Source organism: Balaenoptera acutorostrata, chromosome 16 (assembly GCF_949987535.1).
Source record: "Balaenoptera acutorostrata chromosome 16, mBalAcu1.1, whole genome shotgun sequence".
Classification (NCBI taxonomy): domain Eukaryota; kingdom Metazoa; phylum Chordata; class Mammalia; order Artiodactyla; family Balaenopteridae; genus Balaenoptera; species Balaenoptera acutorostrata.
In genome coordinates this window covers 9,881,588-9,905,947 of record NC_080079.1, presented here as the reverse complement: position 1 = coordinate 9,905,947, position 24,360 = coordinate 9,881,588, and the positions used below count along the sequence as shown (strand labels likewise).

The window sequence follows — 24,360 nt, the reverse complement described above, 5'->3', positions numbered from 1 at the left end:
TACTATTCACATGAGATAGAATTCCTAGACCAGAAAAGGAAATATGTGAGAAGACAATCTTCCTCTTTCCCTCCGCCACCCAGCCCAGAGTCTCCACCCCTCCCTGGTCCATACCTCCCTGGAGGCAAGCACTGTCACTAGTTTCTCCTGTGAATTTCCAAAAAGAGTCATTAATTTGTATATCATAATATAGTATAGTATGATTTTCTCAGGACATAGAATTTATATACTATACATAATGTATACACACGCAAATTTATACCCTCCTTTTTTTTTTGACACAAATGGTAGCATATTAGACACACTGTTCTGCACAGTAATTTTTTTCACTTAATGATGTATCTTGGAGAGTTTTCAGTGTTGGTACATAAAGAGCTCCCCATCCTTTCTAAAGGTTGCTTAGTTGTCCATTGTATGGTTGCACATTTAATTCATTAAATACTGATGGATTTTTTAGATAGCTTTGCCATTTAGAGTTGGTTTAACAGTCTTTGCTCATTTCCCCTTTCCCGAGGGAGCATACTGACATTTTCAAAAAAGACAACTTGATTTTATGAGGTCGGTAGAAGCTGATGATGACCTGTGCCATTTACCAAAAGCACTTCTAATTTTATAGCTTTTTCCTTTTTTTTTTTTAAGGCTGCTTTGTTTTGAAAAGTAGCCAAAATATAGAACTGCCCCAAGCAAATTAAACTGCAGCCCGGGGCAGTAGAGATTGGCTTCAGATCCCAGATAAACTTAGAAAAACAGAGAGCTGCGGGCTCCCGGTACCTGCAGGCTCTCTGCCCCTTGTCGTCCTCCCTCTGGGCTGCAGAGGCTTCTGGAAAGCTGCCGCCTGGCCTGGGTCAGATTGCTTACACACTGCTCCCTCCCAGGCCAGCGTTCCCAACCTTAAGCCAATGCACATTTATAGAACACTTTCATGTGATCCTGGGAAGACAGACCGCGGGCGGAGGGCAGTGCTGTAAAGTCGTAACATCAGGAAGAGAGGGCCTTTCCCCCTTCTCTGCCCCTCATGCTAAGAGGATACTGGGTAAGTAAGCCTCAGATTGGTGGCTTTATTCCTTTGAGCGACGTGTACTTTAAACTGGTTTGGCTACTGAGATTAGAGGGATAAATGCATTTCTTTCTTTCTTTTTTTACCTTATAAAGCGAAATTGAAGGCCCATCTGTGCTCTTTCTTTCCCCCCTTCTGATTGTCTCCTAAGCCACATAAACTGTATTTTTTCTTTCCAATAAGTTACTGTTTGCTTTTGGTAGGATAAGTCCCCATTAATCTAGACCTTCGTCTCTTCCCTTGGAAAATAAGTTTGGGGCTAGGTGGTTACTGAAATTTCTTCTGGCTTCTGTGATGATTCTGCCCATGGCAAACTGGACTTTCAAGTATTTATGAGTCTGTGTAACGATGATTTAAGACAGCCCTAAGGGCCTAAGACAACAAGACTTTATGGCAAAAAGTTATTTTAAAACTGGCGATGCTGTTGATTTTGACATGTTTGCACAGTGTTTCTCTAGACTCACACAAGTACCTTTTCAGACCTCTTTCTGATGTCGTGGTTGCCACCTTAAGCTGCCATGTGATCTCGACAAAAACTGAGTGTTTCTGAGTTTGACTTGGTGTCGGTTATAACCGAATCTTCAGATCACACTGAAGTAAGGCAGTGAGCTAAGCCTCGTGAGAGAATCCAGCGGTGAAGTTAAACACAGTGGAGTGTGAGTGTAAGTGAGTATGTGTGTGTGTGTGTGTGTGTGTGTGTGTGTCCTATTTCATAGCATGTTCCGTGCAACAGAAATGCATAGACTGAAATTCTTTATCCCACTTACACCACATATAGTCTAGTGTGTAAGAGCCGTGTTTGTGTGTATGGCGAGGGCAAAGCTCCTCCCGGTTTTAGCCTCTGCTCCCATACTGGCCCACCATCCCTTCCAGTGGATACCTGTTGGCTCCCTGGGGTTTTTCCTGTTCTCACGTCCAGCTGACAGAGCCCTGTTGCTTCCCTCTGCCTCTTCCTGCACAGACGTCGAAAGCAGGTGGGTCTTGTTGGTGGTTGAGGTTCAGAGGAAACCTTATTATCCAGTTTTGTTGTGAGTGTCCATAGGTTTTCAGTTTTTCTATCCAATTGCTCTGTCTGTTTATAGGCGGGGATTTGGGAAGATCTTAAAACTCTGCTTCCGCCATCTTCCCAGAATTCTACTTGGCAGGTTTTTAATTGCAATGAGGGAGACCAGCTGGCTTCTGCAGGACCTCTAACCGGTAGTGATGAGGGTCTGGCCCGGAAGCCAAGGGAATGGGGAGGAAGGGGACAAGGAAAGAGACAGCAGGAAGAAAGAACCCAGAGGGCTTGGTGAGTGTATATTGGAGAGACAAGAGGAATGAGGCAGAGGGAAAAATAAGAGATAATCCTCCATTCCTCCAATTCATTCAGCAAACATTTAAGTGATCCCCATGTACCAGACCCTGGGAATAGTGGAGGGAAGGAGGGAATAGTTGTACACTCCAGTCACATAATCCAGGCCCTCATGGAGCCCCTGGGCTAGAGGGGAGGCAGAGACTAAGCAAGCAATCACCATGCGGTGCAGAATTACCGTGAGCGTCCCAGGAGATGCGGCTGAAAGAACATGATGCTCTCAGTGGAAATGGGAAAGTCAAGAGAGGGGTTGGCTTGAAGGAGAAAGATATCAAATGTGCATTTTAAGAGTTTGAGTGACTGTGCGTCATCCAAATAGAGATATCCATCAGAGAGTTAAAAATGCGGTGGGGATAGGAGGGAGAAGTCAGGGCTGGCGTCTAGATTTGGTCTTCTGCCTGGGCTCAATGGAGGAAGCTATGGGAACCCATGGAATCTTCCTAGGGGAAGACCGGGTCGGAAGACCAAATCCCAAATCTCACGAAATGCCTTTACAAAGAGGGGAAGAGGAGCGCTGGAGAAGTAAAAAGAGAACGAGATTTTGCAGCACCTTTTAGAAAAGTCCTAAGTGGAGAGGGTTTGTGAGGAGGGTGGGGTGACGGCGTCAGGTGCTGTGGAAATGCTGGAGGGTGAGGACTACGAAAGGGCCAGAGTGCAAAGGTCATGGGCAACTTTTGAGTGTGGTTTCAATCAGGGAACGCTTGGTTGCAAGACACAGAAGCTCATTCAAAAAGAGAAAGGGGGATTAGTTGAGAAGACATAACTCCGGGTTGTAGCAACTCTTTTCACCCCTACTTCTCAGCTACCACCTGCTTCATTTTGGTCTGAGGGTGGACCGGTCTCTGCTGGGCTCCCCGTCCCCCTCCTCCCTCAGGTCAGCACACGCAGGCTCTGGGGCGTCTCTGGCACTGATCTAAGCCCCCATTCTTCATTACCTCGTGGCTTGTGGCTTCCCTCATTGACTTCAAAGCCCCTATCAAATAGCAAGAGAGAAAATCTGATTGGCCCAGCTTAAGCCAGAACCAAGCCCTAGTCCAATTAACAGTGTCTGGGAGGTGAGTTGGTGTGGTGGACCAAGACTGCTCAGCCAGTGGAGGGTGGGAAGGAGGGGAGAAGGATGGAAGAGTCGTTTTCACAACAAAGGACAAAGGACAAAGGTAGGCCCTCGAAAGTTGCCTGCTTAAGTGTGTGATTTCACAGGTGTAGAGAAGTGAAAGCTGGGTGGCTGTAATGAGTGCTACCACCCGCAGGCAAGGATGTGGATTTAACGGGCCAGGGCATGCTGGGAGTGGCTCCAAGGCAATTGATTGTGGAGTATTGGCCAGCAGAAAACCAAACTCATTATGACGCTCACCCTGGTCCAATGCTCTGATTCTTGAGGAGATCAGAAGCCCAGGTGAGATTTGTCTATCTCAGCGCAAGAGGTCCCATCCCAACACCAAAGGCAGGGTGTGGGGGCCAAGACTCCACGTGGTGAAACAACAAAGGAGCAGCCAGACACTGACCAGGAACCTAACAGAGGAAGACGACACTCTGTGGGCTTGTCTGCACCCTTTGAGGGTCACTGAACAACCCACGACCCTTGTCCTAGGGCTCTTAATTCAGCTGTGTTCAGAAGAGGTGCATATCAGTGTGTTTTTAGAATCCTAGCCTGGTAGGCAAGTTTGTGCATGTGTTTCAGTCTTGGGAAATGCCCGTGTGCAGCAGGGGCAACTCAGGATAGTTACCGCTTTGCCAGCGTTTCCTAAATGTTAATGAAGATGTTTAAAATTGACACAGTGGAGAGAGTCTCGGGATGAGTGGGTGCTCTGAGTTTGTGACCTAAAAAGGGGAAATTCTGCTCCACACTCAAGCCAGGGAACAGCCTTGGCTGAGCTCTGTGCCAGAAGTGGTGCCAAAGAATTATAAAGAGATTAAACCCAGCAGCGCAGGCTGATGTTGTTCTAGTAAAGAGAGCTAACTTTCTGTAGTCAAGCTGCTTACATCTGTATGAAGTTCCAGAATGACTAAAATTGGTTGTGTCTCAGTGTTCTGGGGTTCCCAGGAAGCGTCCAGGCTCTAGCAAGTACTAACCACCCTCTGAGTAGTTGCCTTTGGTGCTGATCAAATCCTGAGTTGCAAGACTTTGACCGTGAAGGGTTATTTCATCCTGGTTGTGCTCCTTTTGTGTGAAAGGACTGTGAAGGGTTTGGATATGGGTGAAGCCAGAGTGATCATTTATCAGTGGGGCCATGTTTCTCATTTTGAGGAGACATAATTTTGTAAGTGACTCTATGGGTTCAAAAAACATGGCTCTGGGAGTTCCCTGGTGGTCCAGTGGTTAGGACTCCATGCTTTCACTGCCAAGGGCCTGGGTTCGATCCCTGGTCAGGGAACTAAGATCCCACAAGCCGCGTGGAGCAGCCAAAAACAAAAAACAAAATTAAACTAAACCAAACCAAAAAAGAAAAAGAAAAAGAAAAACAACCCATGGTTCTGTATTCACTTCTGGTCACGCCAAAAACCATTCCTATGACTATGCTTCTGCTGAAACATATTCAGGTTCAAGTTAGGATCTGACAACGTTATTTTGCATCTCGTATTTCATAGCAAACAGATGAGACAACTCTTGAATCCCGTCAGTCACAAGATTATCCTCTTACGTGTTCCAGTTCTTTGAAGAACATATGGTAAGGTTGTTGTTTGCATCACCTGGTGGGAGCGTCGCTATTTGACGTTTGTTGGGTGTGCTTTCCTCTCCCCCAATACCAGCCCGCTTTACTGCCCCAGGACTGTCAAAAGATTGAGATGTTTTTGCGAATGCCTCCTTCTCATTTAGCAAAAACAAAGAGATTCAGGTGGACTTATCTTGGTCAACATGTTTGAGGAAAATGACCCAACTACAGATGTGAACCTTGGAGAAACAACTAGATAGAGAAGGAACAATGCCCACAGGCGATTATTAGTACCAGAGCTTCTTGTTTGGAGGCAGATCCTAGTAGTAGGAAATTTAGGAAGTTTGGCAGATTTATCCTTTGGCAGATGTGTTTATACATGGCAAGGTCAGTCCTCAAGCCCAGGTTCTGGAAGCCAGGTAGTGATCAGATACACAATACTAGGAACCAACCCAACATGGATGGGAGAGAAGGGCTGAACTAGGACTTGGGAAACAACACTAGGACTTAGAGGTCCATTGGAGGCACTGGGTCCACATTTGAAGTTCAGCGAGGAAATTTGGTTTGGAAAATGCAAATCAAATGTAGCCTAGGGCTTCCCTGGTGGCGCAGTGGTTGGGAGTCTGCCTGCCAATGCGGGGGACACGGGTTCGGGCCCTGGTCTGGGGGGATCCCGCATGCCGCGGAGCGGCTGGGCCCGTGGGCCACAATTGCTGAGCCTGCGCGTCTGGAGCCTGTGCTCCGCAACAAGAGAGGCCGCGATGGTGGGAGGCCCGCGCACCGCGATGAAGAGTGGCCCCCACTTGCCGCAACTGGAGAGAGCCCTCGCGCAGAGGCGGGGACCCAACACAGCCATAAATAAATAAATAAATAAATAATAAAACTTTCTAAAAAAAAAAAAAGTAGCCTAAATTACTGGCAGGTCAACTTGATGCATGCTTAGGAAGGGATGACCTGATTCCAAAGCTCACCATGGACAGGGCAGAGATTGGCTCAGCCAGAACTGGCTGGAGAACTGGAGGGGACCCCAGTAACACAAGAAGGAGGAAGGATTTCTTTTCCTCCCTCCCACTCTCTCTCCTTCCCTTCCTTCACTTTTTATTATGGACTTTTCAAGCATGCACAAAGGTAAGGAGAATATTATAAGAATCCTCATATACCCATTACTAGTTTCAATAATTACCTACATCTGGACAATCTTATTTCATTTATTACTCTACTTTCCATTAATGTCTGCCTCTCCCCCAACAGTGATATTGTTTTCAAGCAAATCATTCCATCATTTAATCAGTGATATTTAAGTATGTACCTCTAAAAGATGAGGGTTCTTTTTTTTTTTTTTTTAAAGGATTTTCTTATTTATTTATTTATTTATTTATTTTTGGCTGTGTTGGGTCTTCGGTTCGTGCGAGGGCTTTCTCCAGTTGCGGCAAGCGGGGGCCACTCTTCATCGCGGTGCGGGGACCGCTCTTCATCACGGTGCGCGGGCCTCTCTCTATCGCGGCCCCCCCCCCCCGTCGCGGGGCACAGGCTCCAGACGCGCAGGCTCAGCAATTGTGGCTCACGGGCCCAGCTGCTCCGCGGCATGTGGGATCCTCCCAGACCAGGGCTCGAACCCGTGTCCCCTGCATTAGCAGGCAGATTCTCAACCACTGCGCCACCAGGGAAGCCCCGAGGGTTCTTTTTAATATGTGTATAATGATAACATTATTATCATGCCTAAAAAATAAACAATAATTCCTTAATATTAAAAATCCTGTCAGTATTCAAATATCACTGATTGTCTCATTTTTTAAGGTGGTTTATTTCAGTCAGGATCCAAACAAGAACCATAAATTTCTTTGGGTTGATATATCTCTTAAGGCACTTTTCTGTTGCACCATCCCCTGCCCCAGGTTTCCATAGTCCTCCTATGTCATCTGCTATATATGTCCTCCAGAATTTTCCTGTCTTCCACCATTATATCTCTCTCTATTTTTTGTCTTGCTTGTAAGAGTTATTTTTAAGTCCTTGTTTGCTACTTCCAACTTCTAGGACATCTATGTGTCTGCTTATATTGATTACAGAGAGGGAAAGAGGAAACTAGAACAAGCTCATTGCTATAGGTAAGAGGTGGGCGTTAAAGGCTATTTGGCGGGGGGGATTCTCCCTCTTGATTATTAGTCCTGTTTTCCTGCTTCCTCACATATCTAGTTGTCTGTTATTGTGTATTGGGTATTGTAGTGATATCTGTAGGTACTGGATTCTATCCTCTTCCTCTAAATAGTATTGTATTTTCTTCTGCAGGCAGTTAAATTACTGGGAGATTACCTTGATCATGTGGAGGCTTAGTTTTAGACCTTGTTAAGGTAGGTCTATTTTGATTTAGCCCTTATTCCTAGAGCATAATCCTTAGTCCTGAAATATAGTCCTTATTCTCAAGGTGTGGTTCTTCCAGGGTTTCAGAGAGAAGCTTGAGGTATTTACAAGCCCCTCTAATTCCATGGGACTTGAACTCCAAACTACCTTCTCTGCACCGGCCAGCTGCTGAAACCATTTCTCAGAGCTTTCAGCTTCCAGCCATTCCTTTTTCTTGAGCTCCTTGGAGCTCACCCTGAGGATGTGCATTTTAGGAATCAACCAGAGACTTGAGGGGAATCTGTGTGCAAATTTTGGGGCTCCCCCTCTGTGGCTTCTTCCTTTAAGAGCTTCCCCCATCAATTCCAGCTTCTCTGGCAGGCTCAAATTCCGTTTCTTCAACTTAGCAACAGTGCAGCTTTCTGCTTGAGTTTTGGCCCCCATTTATCAAAAAGATTGGGGAGTGCTCCCATAGAAAAAGCCAGTTAAATATGCTCTTAAGTGTTTTTTAATCTCTAAACATAGAGATTCCTCTCTCTTTCTCGTACTATCTCCCTTTCCCTTGCAGTTATTTGTTGAGGAAATTGGGTCATCTTCCTGTAGAATTTCCCACTCTTCAGGTTTTGCTGATTGCAACCCCGTGGTGACATTTCTCTATTCCCTATATTTCCTGTAAAGCGGTACTTAGCTCCTTAGATGCAGAGGCTTGATCAGATGCTTTTTTATTTTGTCAAGGATACTTCATAGGTGATGCTCTGTACATCCTACATCACACCAGGTGGCATTTAATGTCTGTCTCTTTTTTTGCTATGTTAAGATTGATCAATGAGTCCAGATATTCTCATCCTTTATAAAGTTTCCCATCAGCTTTTCACTTAATGCTGTTTGCATTGAAGAATATCACCTTACATTTATTATTTCATTAAGGTTTGTAAAATGGTGACTTTGTAATTCTATTACTACTTCTTCATTTATTAATTGTGATTTCTCTATAAAGAAGTTTCTATCATCAACTATTTGGATATCCTGAAATGCAGTTTGTCGGGAAAGTCAGGTTCTATGCTTGATTATTTATCTTTCTTGATTGCCTAGAATTCTTGAAAGGTGACCAATGAGCTTTGTTTAGGGAAGGAAGAGTATCATTATGAATTCATGGAAATTAATATATTTGATGTCTTTCAACTCGTTGCAGTCGTTCTTTTTGATCAGTTCCTGGAAATCCCACTTGTTTGTAGTATGTTATTTTCTGAATGTGGTGCTAGAGTTTGTTTGCTAGTATTTATAAATTTTTTTTTTTTTTTTTTTAATTTATTTATTTATTTATTTTTGGCTGTGTTGGATCTCCGTTTCTGTGCGAGGGCTTCCTCCAGCTGCGGCGAGTGGGGGCCACTCTTCATCGCGGTGCGCGGGCCTCTCACTGTCGCGGCCTCTCTTGTTGCGGGGCACAGGCTCCAGACGCGCAGGCTCAGTAATTGTGGCTCACGGGCCCAGTCGCTCCGCGGCATGTGGGATCTTCCCAGACCAGGGCTCGAACCCGTGTCCCCTGCATTGGCAGGCAGACTCTCAACCACTGTGCCACCAGGGAAGCCCTGTTTGCTAGTATTTAAAAAAATTTTTTTGCAACAATATTCATGAGTAATAATGATATGCAGCACTCCTGCAGTGATCCATTTTTTATCAGGTTTAGGAATCAGTTTATTATTCATTAAAAAAATTAAGAGTTTTTTATTTGCCTTTACAATGCCTTGGAGTAATTTATAGAGCATTGGGACTATCTGATCTTTGAAGGTTTGGTAGAATTCCTCTGTGAAATCAACTAGCCTGGTGCTTTTTTGTGGTATTGTTCTTTATAAATTTGTTGTTTTGTATGGAAATTGGTATGTTTAAGTTTTCTAACTCTAATGAAGTCAATTCGGTAACCTGAATTTCCCTAAGAAATTATCCATTTCATGCATTTTTTATTTGCAAAGAGGTCTGCAAAGCAGTCTCATAATTTTAAAAATTTCTTCTGTTACAATGGTTATTTCCCTCCTGTCATTTTTTGTTTTGTATATTCATGCTTTCTCCCTTTTCTTTTTGATCAAGTTAGCTAGTAATTTTTCTGTTTCATTAATTTCTTAAAAAACTATGATTTTCATTTGTTCATTAGATTGTTCATTTTTCTGTTCTTTACCTCATTAATTTCTACTTTTGTCTGTATTATTTTCTTCTTCGTACTTTCCTTAGTTTATTTTGCTTTTCCTTTCCTAGTTTTTTGACTTGGAAATGTAATTTGTTATTTCCCTCATTTTATTTTCACTGATAAATATGTTTAGTGCAATGAATTTTCCTCTGACCCCTGCTTTAAATACACCCCTGTTTTCTTACTTAAACTTTCACTCTCTGGTATATCAGGACTCAACCCCGCCGCCCAATAACCTTTAATGCCCACCTCTTACCTATAGCAATGAGCTTGTTCTAGTTTCCTCTTTCCCTCTCTGTCTTCTTCAATTTTTTTTAAATTAATTAATTAATTAATTAATTTTTGGGGCTGTGTTGGGTCCTCGTTTCTGTGTGAGGACTTTCTCTAGTTGAGGCAAGCGGGGGCCACTCTTCATCGCGGTGCGCGGGCCTCTCACTATCGCGGCCTCTCTTGTTGCGGAGCACAGGCTCCAGACGCGCAGGCTCAGTAGTTGTGGCTCAGGGGCCCAGTTGCTCCGCGGCATGTGGGATCTTCCCAGACCAGGGCTTGAACCCGTGTCCCCTGCATTGGCAGGCAGATTCTCAACAACTGCGCCACCAAGGAAGCCCAACTTTTTTTTTTTTCTGGCCATGCTGCGAGGCATGTGTGATCTTAGTTCCCGGACAGGGATGGAACCTGGGCTCCCTGCAGTGGAAGCACTGCTTCCTAACCACTGGAGTGCAGGGAATTCCCTATTTACATATTTTTAAATCCTTATCATCAGTCCTTTTGCTAAAGTTTTCCCAGTCATCACTGGTATAGATGAAATATACATCATCTAGGAGATTCCCTGGAATGGAATCTGATGGAAATAGAATTCAGTAAGTTATTACATGTTGAAAATTCTTTTCCTCTAGCCTTGATATATGAAGAACAGCTTGGCTGAATATAAAATCCTTCATCCACACTGTAGTTCACTGGGTTTTTTTAAATGCTACTCCATTGTTACTTTGCTTTGTGTATTGATTTTTTTAAATATGATACGAATCTTATTCTTTTGGCATTGTAAGTTATTTGATATTTCTCTCTGGAGGTCATGAGAATTTTATCTTTTATCTTTGAAATCTAATAGTTTTACTAGGATACGTCTTGGAATTGATTGTTCTGGGTAAATTTTCCCAGGTATTTAGTGAGTCCTTTCAGTGTGTAGATTTGGGTATTTTCCTATTTCTGGAAAGTTTTCTTGGTTAAAAGTTCGAAATATTAGCTCTGCTTAATTTTTTTATTTTTATATCAAGGACTCCAATAATAGGGATATTATTCCCTCTTTGTCTCCCATTTTCATATTTTCTCTCTGACCCTATTTGCTTCTTTCTTATGTCATTTCTCGTTCTCTTCATCGTTTTCCTGATTTTCCTCAATACCCTCTATTAAATGTTTATTTGAATCTCTTCTCTCTTGGGTGCCTTGTAATTTATTTATTTCGGAGGTAATTTAACTGTTTTCTATTTCTTTCCTGAGTCCAATCAACAGTCTTTTCATTTCTCCCTGATTTTTGTTCATTGCATTTTTGAATTTCTGATTCGAGGTGTTTTGCATATGCTTGAATGCTTATTTAAGAATATTTAATTCTGTTTAGTGTATTAACTTATAATTTAGTTCTACTTAGCTTTTTGATGGTGTGGGAAAGATTTTCCCCAGGTGATATGTATAAAATGTTGTCTCCTGATTTTTTTTCTTTTTTTTTCGCAATAGCTCTGTATAGATTTGTTGACCTTCCTCTTGTCCATTTTTATAGCATTGGGGTGCTCTGCAGTATTCCTGGGTTAATAGTGCCCTGTTCTGTCTGTAGAGAGTCCATATTTGGTGGGATAGGTTGGGGGAGTTTTTGTGAGTCCTCTGATGTTGTGGTTCTCTTTTTCTTGTCAGGCTCTAAATTTTCTCTTTTTCATTCTTTTCCCCATTCAATACCCAGTTGCCATAGAGTGCCTCTCCTGTGGTTTTTGCTTTTTTTTTTTTTCCTGCCCCAGAGCAGGGCATTTTGAAGTGCAATGAATCATACCTGTCTCTTTAAATGTCCTGTGCTTTGAGGCCCTGCCCCTGTAGTCCAGGCTCTGACCTGCTCAGGCACTTTTTTTGGTATTTTATGACTTAGGGTGGACTTAATCATTCTGACAATAATTTCAGATCAACTTAAGCTTCCTTCTTCTGTCTTCTCTACCGTTTTTCTAGTATCAATGAAAAAACTAATCAGTAGTCAATCTGAGAAAGAAATGGAAAATTTTGTTCCAGTCACACTGAGGATTATAACCTGGGAGACAGTCTCTCAGAGAGCTCTGAGAACTGTTCCGAAGAGGTAAAGGAGGAGGCCAACATATATGTGATTTTGGAGAAGGAGGTGTGTGCAATCAGGCACACATTTCAGTGGAATTTTGCTGCTAGCCAGAGAAGCAGACATCTTAGTTAATGGTTTTAGTGCTTTTCTAAGTATGGGAAGATCCAAGAATCCAGGTTCATAAAAAATTTCTCCTGAAAATATCTAACTATTTGAAGGCCTGTTCTGTCAGTTCTCCCAGAACGCAGAGTGCCTCATCCTGATCTTTGCCCTGAATTCCTTTCAGGGTGTCTTGTATGCAGGTCAGTGACTGAGATGGCTAATGACTTGATTCTTGTAGAACTGGATGGTGGGCAATGTTTTTTATTTTATAATCCTTTCCCTTTTGGAAGCACCTTAATGCCTCCCAAATTAGGCATTTCGTGGCTAATTTGTCCCACTGCACTAGGAATGCTCATTCCTAGGTCAGGCGAGGATTTTGTTGATAGGCCACTCAATTCTCTATTACTGGACTGGGCCCTGTTAACAGTAGCCAGAAACCTCTGGGTCGCCTGTCCTACTAGTCTGTTATGGTCCAGGAAACGGTTCCCTCTTGTTTCCTCTTCCCATATCTAGAAGTAAGACTATTACAACCGTTGGTCTTATAGAACTATATATTTGGTCAATCGTTTCAAGTCGCCATATCTTCGTTAATTTTATCTGAGGTTCAGTCACACATTTGGTAAAGCAAGAAACAATAATCTTGTAAAATAGGCAGAATACAAGTAATATAGCTAGTGACATTAATAGGGTCCTAACTAAGTATTTAAGCTAAGAACTTCCATTAGGTGTGGCCCAGTACCTCCCCAGGAGCTCTGACCGGTCAGTTCTGCACCAATCTCTATCTTTAAGGGAAATGATATATCGCATTGTTCATAAAGTTCACCAAAGACGTCTACACGTACAAGGCCAGTGGTGGGTCATTGTAACCCTTTACAGGATTGACAAAGGACTGTTATCTTCTAAGGAGTTACAGGGCTGGCGCCAGAAAGAGAAAAATTGATCTTTATGGTTGAGCAGGTATTTCTGCCATTGTGGGGTGAGGGTCTGCCTGAGGCATAATGCAGATGCACGATGCACACCAGAGGGGAGGGAGGAGGCCCAAACAGACAGAGAAAGTTTTATGTTTAAATTTTTCTTATCTTGCCTTAAAAGCTGTATTTTTATTTCATCACTAGTTTACTAGGTCTGTCTGCGCTTTTCACAAAGTTCTGTGGTGGGGTGAGGGTGGGAACATGAAGAATTGTGCTCCAGGGCTGCCTGACTTTTCTCTTTTTATTCACAGTTATTTTGAAGAGTGCTTAAATGTCTCTGTCTTTCTTCCTACCGAGGGCCTGGTTTTTTGTTTTCTGTTTTTTTTTTTAACATCTTTATTGGAGTATAATTGCTTTACAATGGTGTGTTAGTTTCTGCTTTATAACAAAGTGAATCAGTTATACATATACTAGGGCCTGGTTTTTGAGTACCTTTTCTTTCTCCTTCTCATTGTTTTATTTTGTTTGCAGAGGAAATATTGGGAGGCAGATGGTTAGGATGCCTCTATTGTTTTCAGCTACCACCAAAGCTAACTTAAAAACAGGAAAACATGATTAAGATGTTCTTTTTGTTCTTCCTGAAAGAATGGTACTTAACAAAGTCTTATATATAAGGACTTTTAAATTATATAACTATTGTTATCCTTAATTTTTTAAAGATAAATTTACAATAAACTTATCTGAGGAACAGAGTTTTTAGAAAGGTATTTTCTTTATTTCTTTCTTTCTTATTTATTTATTTTTACTTTGGCTGCGCCAGGTCTTAGTTGCAGCATGCGGGATCTTTAGTTGTGGCATGCGGACTCTTAGTTGTGGCATGCATGTGGGATCTAGTTCCCCAACCAGGGATCAAACCCGGGACCCCTGCACTGGGAGCGTGGAGTCTTACCCACTGGACCACCGGGAAGTCCCCTTAAAAAGCTATTTTCGGGACTTCCCTGGTGGCACAGTGGTTGAGAGTCCACCTGCCAATACAGGGGACACGAGTTCGAGCCCTGGTCTGGGAAGATCCCACATGCCGCGGAGCAACTAAGTCCGTGTGCCACAACTACTGAGCCTGCACTGTAGAGACCGTGAGCCACAACTACTGAGCCCACGTGCCACAAATACTGAAGCCCACGCGCCTAGAGCCCGTGCTCTGCAACAAGAGAAGCCACCTCAATGAGAAGCCTGCATGCAGCACATGAAGAGTGGCCCCCCGCTCGCCGCGGGCCACTAGAGAAAACCCGCGTGCACCAACGAAGACCCAATGCAGCCAATAAGTAAATAAATAAATAAATAAATAAATAAATAAATAAATAAATAAAAACAAAATAAAAAAAGCTACTTTCTATTTTACATAATAAAATTACATGATGTTAGCTGAAACTCTCTCTAAAGCCGAATAATTACATTCGCAAATTCTTACTATGTCATATAGAAGGCAAATATCTTCAATTTCTTAGTTCAGCTCTAATACGTGATGCATACGTATTAGTATCTTTGGCTCTGATGTGGTTGGCACCAATATCCCATCTACACTCAAGATCTCTGTCGTGTTGTTTGTGTTGAAACAGCCTTCCCGCACCCCCAATTCCATCCTCCTTCCACCCACCCCTTAGCCCACAGTTCCCAATTAGGTTGATACTGTATTTGATTTCCAAAAATGACAGCACAGTTCAGCTTTTGGATTCGAACTGATGTCTGAATTTTTGTGGGTTTCAACAGCTTGTTTTCATAAGAAATAAGTTTTGCTAATGCCCAGTCTGCAGAGAAGGACTATATGGAAATTGTGAGTAAGGGGAACCTTATATTTAAATGTATCAGCAAATATCTGTTTTGGCAGAAAAAAGAGAGACCCCATTACTGCAAATCAATATGCAGCTTCACGTTTCCATTTTGGGCTAAGGGTCTATGCATGGTTTGTAACATGGGATGCTCAGAGAATCATCCTCAGAGAGCTATAGGGCAATGACACTTAGTCTGGCACAGACCAAGGTGACACTAGTGGCCACCAGTCAAGGGGCTGTTCTTGTAAATTGTCGTTTCACTGCTGCAGAGGGATTTGATCCATCTATCAGTCCTCCCTCATGTGGCATCCTTTGTGATGTCTTCAAGATCTTCAAGATGGCCAGCCAGAGTGGGTGCAGCTTGGTATGAAGGAAAGTTCTAACGACCCTCCAGGGGAAATTTTATCATTTAGCTTTTACCATGTAATAAACCACCCCAAAACTTGGTGGTTTACAACAATAACCACTTAGTTAGCTTCTGATTCTGTGGATTGGCAATTTTGGCTGGACTCAGCTGTGGTCCCTCACGTGTCTGTGGTTACCTGTGGGCTGGCTAGCTGACCACAGCTACCACTCATCAGTCATGACGATGAGAGAGGATGCTGATTCAATGCAGTCCCGGAACAAGGCAAACTTAGGTTGGCGCTTGAGTAGAGGCTTGCAGCCCAGTCTAAGATGATGGTCCGTAAAGTCAGCTACATCGTCCATGCTGGTCCTCAGGCCTCACCACTGGCCATTGCCCAGCCCATGCCTAGCTGTAGTCACTATTGTCCAGAGCCGTTAGTTCAGCTCTCATGGAATCATGGGTGGGATCTAGACTATGGAGCAATAGAAATAACTTTCCAGTGATCCAGTATACCTCTCTCCAGAAAAGATGCCTCAGGACGAAGTGAGTTTCCCATCACTGGAGGCATTCAAGCAGAGATTCCATAATTATTCACAGGTTCTGGTTTAGAGTTGCAAAACCTGGAGGGCATCACCACCACAGGTACTTGGCCTCTGTCCCAAAGAACCAGATTCCAGCTCATGAACTCTACCTTTCAAGACCTGTCTCAAACATTGTAGGACGTGATTGCCAGTGGAGACCCCAGGTCTCCGCATTTAAAAAGCAGCACAGGGCGGCAAAACTCGCCTCATACAAGAATCCTCCGCTCTCCATCCTGACTGCTTGTTCTGGCACAGTCCTTGCCCCCATTTCTGATCCTGCCAACCTGATGGTGCCCCGAAGTTCATCTCCCATTCATAATTCTCTGGTTTCAATACCTTCCTGCTTGATCTAACCTACGGCAGGTTTATGCTAAGCCCTACCCACCTCACTCTATAACTTCCTCCACTATCCCAGGCGAAGACAAGTTATACAAAATGAGAAATGTATTTTTATTTATTTTTTTTTTAAATTTATTTATTTATTTATTTATTTATTTATTTATGGCTGTGTTGGGTCTTCGTTTCTGTGCGAGGGCTTTCTCCAGTTGCGGCAAGCGGGGGCCACTCTTCATCGTGGTGCGCGGGCCTCTCACTATCGCGGCCTCTCTTGTTGCGGAGCACAGGCTCCAGACGCGCAGGCTCAGTAGTTGTGGCTCACGGGCCTAGTTGCTCTGCGGCATGTGGGATCCTCCCAGACCAGGGCTCGAACCCGTGTCCCCTGCATTGGCAGGCAGACTCTCAACCACTGCGCCACCAGGGAAGCCCGAGAAATGTATTTTTAAACAGCTAAAACTTGGAAACAACTTAGTATGCACTGCAGCTATTAAATACGATGTTGTAGCCATGGGGAAATGTTTCTGATATGTTACTGTTAAATGGAAAAAAAGAAGCAGTTTCAAAAAGAGCATAAACAGTATGTATGATCTCCAATTTCATTTTGCAAGTTTTATTTAAGTTATATGCTTACCCCAGGTGTCAAATGGGGTCTCCCTGACCTTTTAGACTCAAGCTCAAGTCCATGACTGGGGATCTCCAAAGTCCACCCCCAGATTTCTGTGAATTCCCAAAAGTTTATTTTACACTCTGGTCTCCTCTACATTCAGGTTCCTACTTTATGGTGTCTCTGTTCCATATTGTATTGACCCAAATAAGAATAAAGTGCAGCCCTTTCTTCAAGTTCCAAACCCCCAATCCCAGCCAAAAACCAAACAAAGCAAAACACAGTACTAGCGAAGCATTCATGAATGTAGTGTGAAGATCTGTGGGGAGAGAGGAGAGCTTTGCAGTATAAGAACCGAAAACAACTTCAAAATGCCGTTAGGCATTCTTGTTGTTCAAAAGTCCTCGGTACCTCATTTCAGGGGAAGTTCCACCGGCCCTTTACCTTATCATCCTCTATCTCACACCAAAGCCCAGATTCATCTCCTCCAGCCCCCAATTCCTTTCTCTGACCCTGTGACCTCTTCTCTGACCTTTCCACCTCTGGAACCAAACCCCAAGTACTCTCATTTCCCATGAGGAGCAATGTAACCAGCTCCCTTTACTGAGCTTCAGCTCCTGCCAATACTTGCACCTACACAGATTACATCAAGTTCCTTTCCTAAATGAAGATTGTTCCTTCCCAAGAGGAATGCTGTGCTAGGCTTAAGAAGCCCAGGCTAGCCTGCCGGAGGATGAAGGAGAGCTGAGAAGCTCTAGCCAACAGCTGAGACTCTTTACATTTGGGCCAGTCACCTAAGCTCTCTGGCCTTAAGTTCATCATCTATAAAATGAAAGCCTTAGATTAGGTCACTGCTTCTCCACTGTAAGCCAGTGGCCCACTGCTGGACAGACAGGTTACAAGATTTCGATATCCTCAACTCTTGGTGTGGCCAGGTGGGGCCTAGGCAGTGGATGAGCCATACAGCAGCCTTGTCCCAGGTCAGGGGCTGTATTAATGTGATTGTATTATGTGTGTCACAATGTGAAAAGGTTGGGGAGCCTTATAAGTTAGAGCTGTAGACCCTCCCCATTCTAATAGCTCGTGATAGAGACTGACATCTGGATGACAGAAGGTCCAGGCTGTGATTGGGTGAGAGCTTATTGTTGGTGATGCAGAATCCTAAGCAGCTTCTTTTTTTTTTTTTTTTTATAAATTTATTTATTTTTGGCTGTGCTGTGTCTTCATAGCTGCGCGGTCTTTCTCTAGTTGCGGTGAGCGGTCTTCTCATTGCAGTGGCTTCTCTTGTTGCAGAGCACGGGCTCTAGGCACGCAGGCTTCCGTAGTTATGGCACGTGGGCTCAGTAGTTGTGGCTTGCGGGCTCCAGAGCGCAGGCTCAGTAGTTGTGGCACACGGGCTTAGTTGCTCCGCGGCACGTGAGATCTTCTCAGACTAGGGCTTGAACCCGTGTCCCCTGCATTGGCAGGTGGATTCTTAACCACTGCGCCACCAGGGAAGCCCTAAACAACTTCTTATTAAAGTTAAAGCTGATGATGGACTGAACTCGCTTTACTCATTCATTTAACTGAACACATATTTATTGGGTTCCAATGCAGAGAGTCGTGAACCAGGAGAAAGAAGATTTGTATCCCAGTTCTGCCAGCATATCAGCCACAGTTAAGTCAGATGACAGAAATGTCCCAGTTATTTTAACAGAGAGAATTTAATATAAAGGATTGTTATCTAGGTAAATGCAAAGGCAAAAGGCAAACTCTACAGGATGATGGAAGGTAGCCACTGCAGGAAGCAGTTATCACACTTAGGGCTTAGGGAGCAAAGAGAAGTGGGAATTATTACTTAGGAGCTTGGAGGAGGGGACCTACAGAAGGGAACCTCAGACCTCTGTGGAGGGATTTGCAGTCAGCTGGGGCTGATGTCCACGAGGTTAGCTCTGTAAGAGTTGGGAGAATGGCAAACTGGACCCCACTGCTGGCCCGGGAGGGAATTGTTGCTGTCACAGGGGAGAAGTGAGGTTGGGGCGTTGCTCCCAGAAGCAGGAAGCAGCCAGGAAGGAGCGTGCCCTGCTTCCTCCTTCCTCCCCTGGCTTCCGCCTTCCCCTGGCACAGCCTCACGAGGCGCTGTCGGCAAAGCAGAAATGGGGTTTTCAGAGCCTCCCAGCATCTGAATGTAGTGGGTTTGGAGCTGAGAAACAAGAACTTAATAACTGACCTGGCCGCTCACCAGCAGTCTTGTGTCTGATCTCTACGGCATGAGAGCAGGTGATTTCTAAGTTCTGCGAGAGTGGACTTTTCACATCAAAGTTTCTCGGTGCCCTCGGAGATGGGAGAGGAAAGAAGACAAGCGGCTAAGGGGAGAGTGTGGAGGAAGAGTTGTCATTTCACTTAAACCCCCTGGAGCAGCCAAGTCCACGGTGCTCACGAAGGGCCCCTGCCGGAGCAGAAAGCAGGCAATGTCTCTTAATAAATCCCTTTCCCAGGCTACGGGTGTTTGTTTGTATTCAAACAGGAACATGATAACAGAGCTATAAGTAGCTCCGCGCTCAGCCGTTCAAGGTAGGGAGTTAGAACAACTGAATTCAGCCACTGGAGGGAGAAGCTGAGGCCTCCTGCCTGCCTGGGATGAGGGTTGATGCCATCTGTGGGAACAGCAGCTGACTTAGGTCACTGGGTTTGCCAAGCAGCCAAAGGAACTGCTGGGTCAGGTGAACCTGAGCTCACCCCCAGAGCGAGCATAACCTCCCAGTTGGTGCCCCCCGTATCCTCAGTTGACGCAGGACCTGAACGGCTGGAGGCCACTGTGACTGGAGAGCAGCGCCATGCAGGAAAGGTGGGTCTCATCTGATCTTGCTGGGCTGGTCTGGAGGCGACTCCGGAGCCTGCAGAGGCCTTGTCAGGGGAGGCTGCCTGTTGGAAGCAAGCCTGTCTGAGTCCAGTTCTGGTTCTAGCCCTTGCTTGCTGTGGGAGGACGGGTAGATCATCTCTACCCTCTGGCCTCCGCTTCCTCATCTGTGCTGGAGAAGATGATCTCCACGCTGCTTCCAGCACTAACAATCGAAATGACTCAACGCGGAAGAATCCAAACGTATTGGGTCTTTAAAGCAGATACATTTTCCTCATGTACAGAAAAAGAGTTTTTAAGATAGAGAATTAAAAACCCTGAATAGAAAACTCGATGAGGTTGTCTGATGTATCAACACATCCCAATAGATTGCTCACAGGGCAGTGGGAGTTTGGCTGCAAAACCTCTCTGAGCCCACGTGTTACCGTCGATGAAACGGGGCCTGCGTGATCTCGTCTTCGCTTCCGCAGCATCTTGTACCTCCCACCCTGTACACAGCAGGTAAAATGGGGCATCAGCTCAGACACCACAGTCTGGGTTCTGAGCCACGTCCTCCACCCACAGGCTGCGCTGCACAGTTTAGCTGCCGTGCTCATTCTCCCGGCTCCATCCCCTCCTCTTTCAGACTTGGCTCCAGGCCCTGTTTCCCCAATGTTTCTCTTGGCTCCTCTCAGCAATGCTTCTGGCTACCCAGCCCCGTTAGGCTATCCCAGCCTTGGTGGTTCATCACCAGCCCAAACCTTACCTCCTTCCCTCTTCTAGATCAGCGAGGGGGATCCATAAGCTGGAGGCTTCCCAAGCAGCTTCAGTTGCCAACAGCTAGAAACCCCATGCTCTGCTGTAGAGGTAAGTGAACGAGCGATAAAGGCAGTCAATTACCTTTGAACACTTGCCAAAAGTCTTCCAAGGCGGCAGCATTTCATTGTTCATCGAATGCCAGGGTTGGGGCCATCAGACTCCAGCCTTCCTTTTCCTCTCTCCTGGGCTTTGGCCATGCAACTTGACCTCTCTGGGTTTCAATTGTTCATCCATAAAAAAGAAAAAACCTACCTCATGGCTTTGCTGTAAGTGCAAGAGAACACAGGGACCTCAGGCTTGGCACACAGAAAGAGCTCAGTATTTATGGAATAGACGCGTAAGTAAATGAATGAATCAAAGACTGTCCCAGTTTATATTTGCAGCTGTGATGATGTGACGCCAATACACCAGCTGAAAAATAAAAATTCTCCCAAACAACCATCTTTTAAAATGAATTTTATATTTGAATCTACTGGAGACTAGGTTGAGGTTTAGCTGGCTGTCCAGACTCTGTACACAGAACAAGTGGATAGAAGAAACCTTTGTGGATTCAGTCTTGCTTGTGGAAAACCCCCTTGAATTAATTAGAAGCCTAAACCATGGATCATTTTTGAAGAAGTACAGTTTCATTTGCCTGGGGATATAGAGCAACTCTAGCTAAATTAACATCGGACGCCCAGCAATGGCCAAGTAGAGGGACAGGATTGGAATGATGTGTCACTTGCCCAGCAAATATTTCAATGTAAATTGCTTGGTCCAAGTTCTTGAAACCGTGAACTTCTTATTGAGCCTATGTTATAAATAGTCTTCATCAACATCTGTTTCTTTCAGTGCACAAGTCAGTTTAGCTGATGTACTGATTTCTAATCAGTAGCATCAGAATTCATGATTTTTCTGAAAGGATAAAAAAGAAGGCAACCTAATCTTTGTTTCACTGTGGGATTTGCCTGTTGGGGGCTCCAAAGAGACCCACTGCCAGTAGTAATATAATAGCCAACAATTTATCTAGTGCTTAATCTATTGCAAGAGCTTTATGGAAATTATCTCACCACAGTCACATGAGGTACATATTGTTATGATTCCCATGTTATTTTACTTATTTATTTTTTGGCTGCATCTCGCAGCATGTGGGATCTTAGTTCCCCGACCAGGAATGGAACCCCTGCTTTGGAAGTGTAGGGTCTTGACCACTGGGCCACTAGGGAAGTCCCTGATTCCTATTTTAGAGATGGCAAAACTGAGCACAGAGAAGTTAAACGATTTGCTAAAGTGTATACATCAGGTGGGTGGTGGAGTTGGCGTTCACAGGGCAGCGGTCACGACCCTATCCTCCCTCCGAGGGGAGCTTGTCCCAGAGACAGATGAAGGAATTCACATACACGTGCGTTTAGCCATCTGTGGCGGGAAGTGGAAACCTGGTCACTTGCTGGATGTCCAGCTTGGAAGAAAACAGCATGAAGAGAACGAAGCCGATCAGCCGCGAACACATGTAGACAGTGGTAAGACTGCTGTTGGGGTCCCGTCAGAGGAGTGCCTCCAGGAAAGGGGGTCTTGACTAAGAAGTATGGACACTCTGGATTCCGTGGTGCCCGGCCTCTGGGCCTGTCCCCTGTGCCTGGCAACTCTATCATTATAAGAGACAGAGCACTAGCTCCTGGGGTGGAAGCTGAAAAGTCCGTGTATTCATTCGCTCTCTTCCCCAGCGGCAGTGGCAGCCTCTGGTGCCCGTGGTGTCCAGGACAGCAGTGAGTGATGAGACAGGTGTCAGCGACGGTGCTCAGTGTCCAGCAGCCGTGGTAGTGGTGGTCCAGGGGCCAGTGGTGGCAGCAGCAGGCGAGGCTGCAGAGCTGCCTGAGGGAGTGGTCCCTGGAGGGCATTTCATTGCTGAAATGTACACAACCGAAAACTGAACACTGAACATTCCCCACCTTCAAAGTCCTTACCCTTACGGGACTCTGCCATTTTGGTTGGCCATCCTCTCTCCCTCCTTCGCCTCTCTCCTTGGGAGTGAGCCCCCGACTCTCTCGTTCTCTTTGTCAGGGTTTTTTTGCTATGTTTGCTTCCCTGTTGAAGACTTGCTTGGGACCTTTCTTCATTCCCATCTGGCTCATCCAAGATATTTTGTTTGGAAAGATTCTCTTCCCTAGAAAAATTCCCTTTTGATTTTGTGATGGGGGGACGGGAAGGGGGCGAGGGTAGGCAAAGTTTCTTCTTTCTTATCCCTTTAATCTTCGATTTTATGGAAATCTAGTGTTAATAAACACAAAAGTAGTCGTTTTCAAGCTTTTTTCCCCCAGTAGATTTATTTTTTCAAACAATATCTTATGCAGAATCTCAAGATATGAAACATACTCACTTTTAAAAATTGAGTTGAAACTCACATAACACAAAATTAACCATTTTAAAGTGAGTAATTAAGTGACATTTGATACATTCACAATACTGGTATCTGTCTCTCTGGATTTACCTATTCTGGACATTTCATGTCAACAGAATCACACAGAATGTGACCTTTTGTGTCTGGCTTCTTTCATTTAACATATTTTCAAGGTTCATCCAAGTTGTAGTATGTCTCAGAATCTCACTCCTTTTTATGGCTGAATAATATTCCACTGTATGGATAGATCACAATTTGCTTATCCATTGTCTGCCAAAACATACACACTTCTGCTCTGTTTGAACTAGAAGTGGGGCACTGAGATCCCCCTCCACATCCAACTTTCCCCTCCAAGGAGCTCCGGACACTCCTCTGAGCTTGGTAGGACATCTGGTCTCCAAGAAACCTTTGATGAAGTGCTAACTTTTTTCCCTGGAGGGGCTGCACCGTGTGGCAGGTGTAAGGAGCTTCTGCAGAATGAATGAAAGTCTCTGCCACTACAAAAAATATATGTATATATATTGAAATTGACTGCATTCATGCAAAAGAGTGGCTAATTGTTAACGACTGGAATCCAGAGGGGAAGGAGGCTGCTGAACAGAAAGGTCTTTGGTGGCTGCCTTTCTCCAGTCCTGCCTGAGAGCCACAGGGCCCCCTCCACCCTGGATGGGCAGGTCTGCCTACCAGCGACCTGGGCAAGCCTGCTGCTTTGTACAACTTCACTTGTTGAAACTCAAGCCACGCCTGGGTAAGTACATTCTGCACACACCACACCATAAACAGGTGCCAGACTGCTGCGTCATCATGTTTCCACAAGTTTTCTTTGTCTTTCCGTATTATTTACGGCAGAATTTTCCCAGGTGCAAACAGGAAGCCCTTGGAGGATTTTCCTCCTCTCTAGAAAGAAAGGTTTGTCTCTAAAGCATAAGGGCAAGCGAGTGACTCATGGCGCCCCTGCTCCGGGAGCAGGACAGTCCTGCTCCCCTAGGTGCGGCCAATCAGATGACAGGGGCCAGTTTTAGTTTGGATAAGCCTTTTCTGAAAGGAGCCCTGCTAATGTACTAACAGGAAAATCCTCTGCATGAAAGGCCCTGGCCTCAATGGGCTGGGAAATGCTGATTGCACGTTTGTGTATTCACTGCGGCTCTGCTCTGGCTCTGCCCAGGTATGATGTGCAGCTGGTTTGTGTCAGCGTCGTGGGTGGAGACTGTTTGGGCTGTTTGCCCAACTGGTTGAGGTGGGTCTGGGCCTCTGCTTAGACCTTGCTCGCTTCTGAATGGTGGAGGAGAGAGTCAAGTTGCTGACACGCAGACTTTCCAGGGGCCTCGGCCTCCAAAGTCACAGACCGTCCCTGACTGTAAGTAGACGGCAGAGTCGTACAGAGCGGTACTTCCTCTCTGGTCTTGAGGAAGCCCGAGGAGGGCAGTTCTAAAGGTCACCAGGAGAGAGTTTTGAATGCAACCAGGCCTTCCCTCGGGGGTTTTGAAATTTACACTGAGTCAGAAGTAGTTTTAAAAGCCAGTTTAAAAATCTAGCTCAAGTGTTCTGATTCTTAAGAAAATTATTGAATTTTATTTGGTGAATGAGTTTCAAAAATTAATGTTACATCGAATCACGTGTAATTCCAGCCGCATGTGGTTCAGCCTGGCAGGTACGAGGAAGTTATGATAATGGATAAGGGTACAACGATTGTAACACTCAACATTATTTCCTAAGGCATAATTTTGCAAATGAACAGAAAA

General features: G+C 44.7%; 1 protein-coding gene across 13 annotated transcripts in view; it reads left to right on the top strand.

Annotated features, from left to right (window-relative positions):
• The first annotated feature begins 944 nt into the window (after positions 1-944).
• Positions 945-24,360, top strand: part of TACC2 (transforming acidic coiled-coil containing protein 2) — a 209,174-nt gene continuing 185,758 nt past the window's right edge. For 8 of the 13 annotated variants that reach the window (XM_057531488.1, XM_057531493.1, XM_057531487.1 and 5 more), the window contains exons 1-4: positions 955-1,033; positions 1,538-1,719; positions 4,998-5,077; positions 20,206-20,289. Coding sequence is in view for 1 of the 13 variants with exons in the window: in XM_007173226.3 (XP_007173288.2) it covers positions 1,016-1,033 (18 nt within the window). In the remaining 12 variants the exon portion in view is untranslated. Of the gene's footprint in view, positions 1,034-1,537; positions 1,720-3,505; positions 3,566-4,997; positions 5,078-20,205; positions 20,290-24,360 lie in introns of those variants that run through there. The other 5 variants (XM_057531484.1, XM_057531483.1, XM_057531485.1 and 2 more) reach the window with 5 other exon arrangements.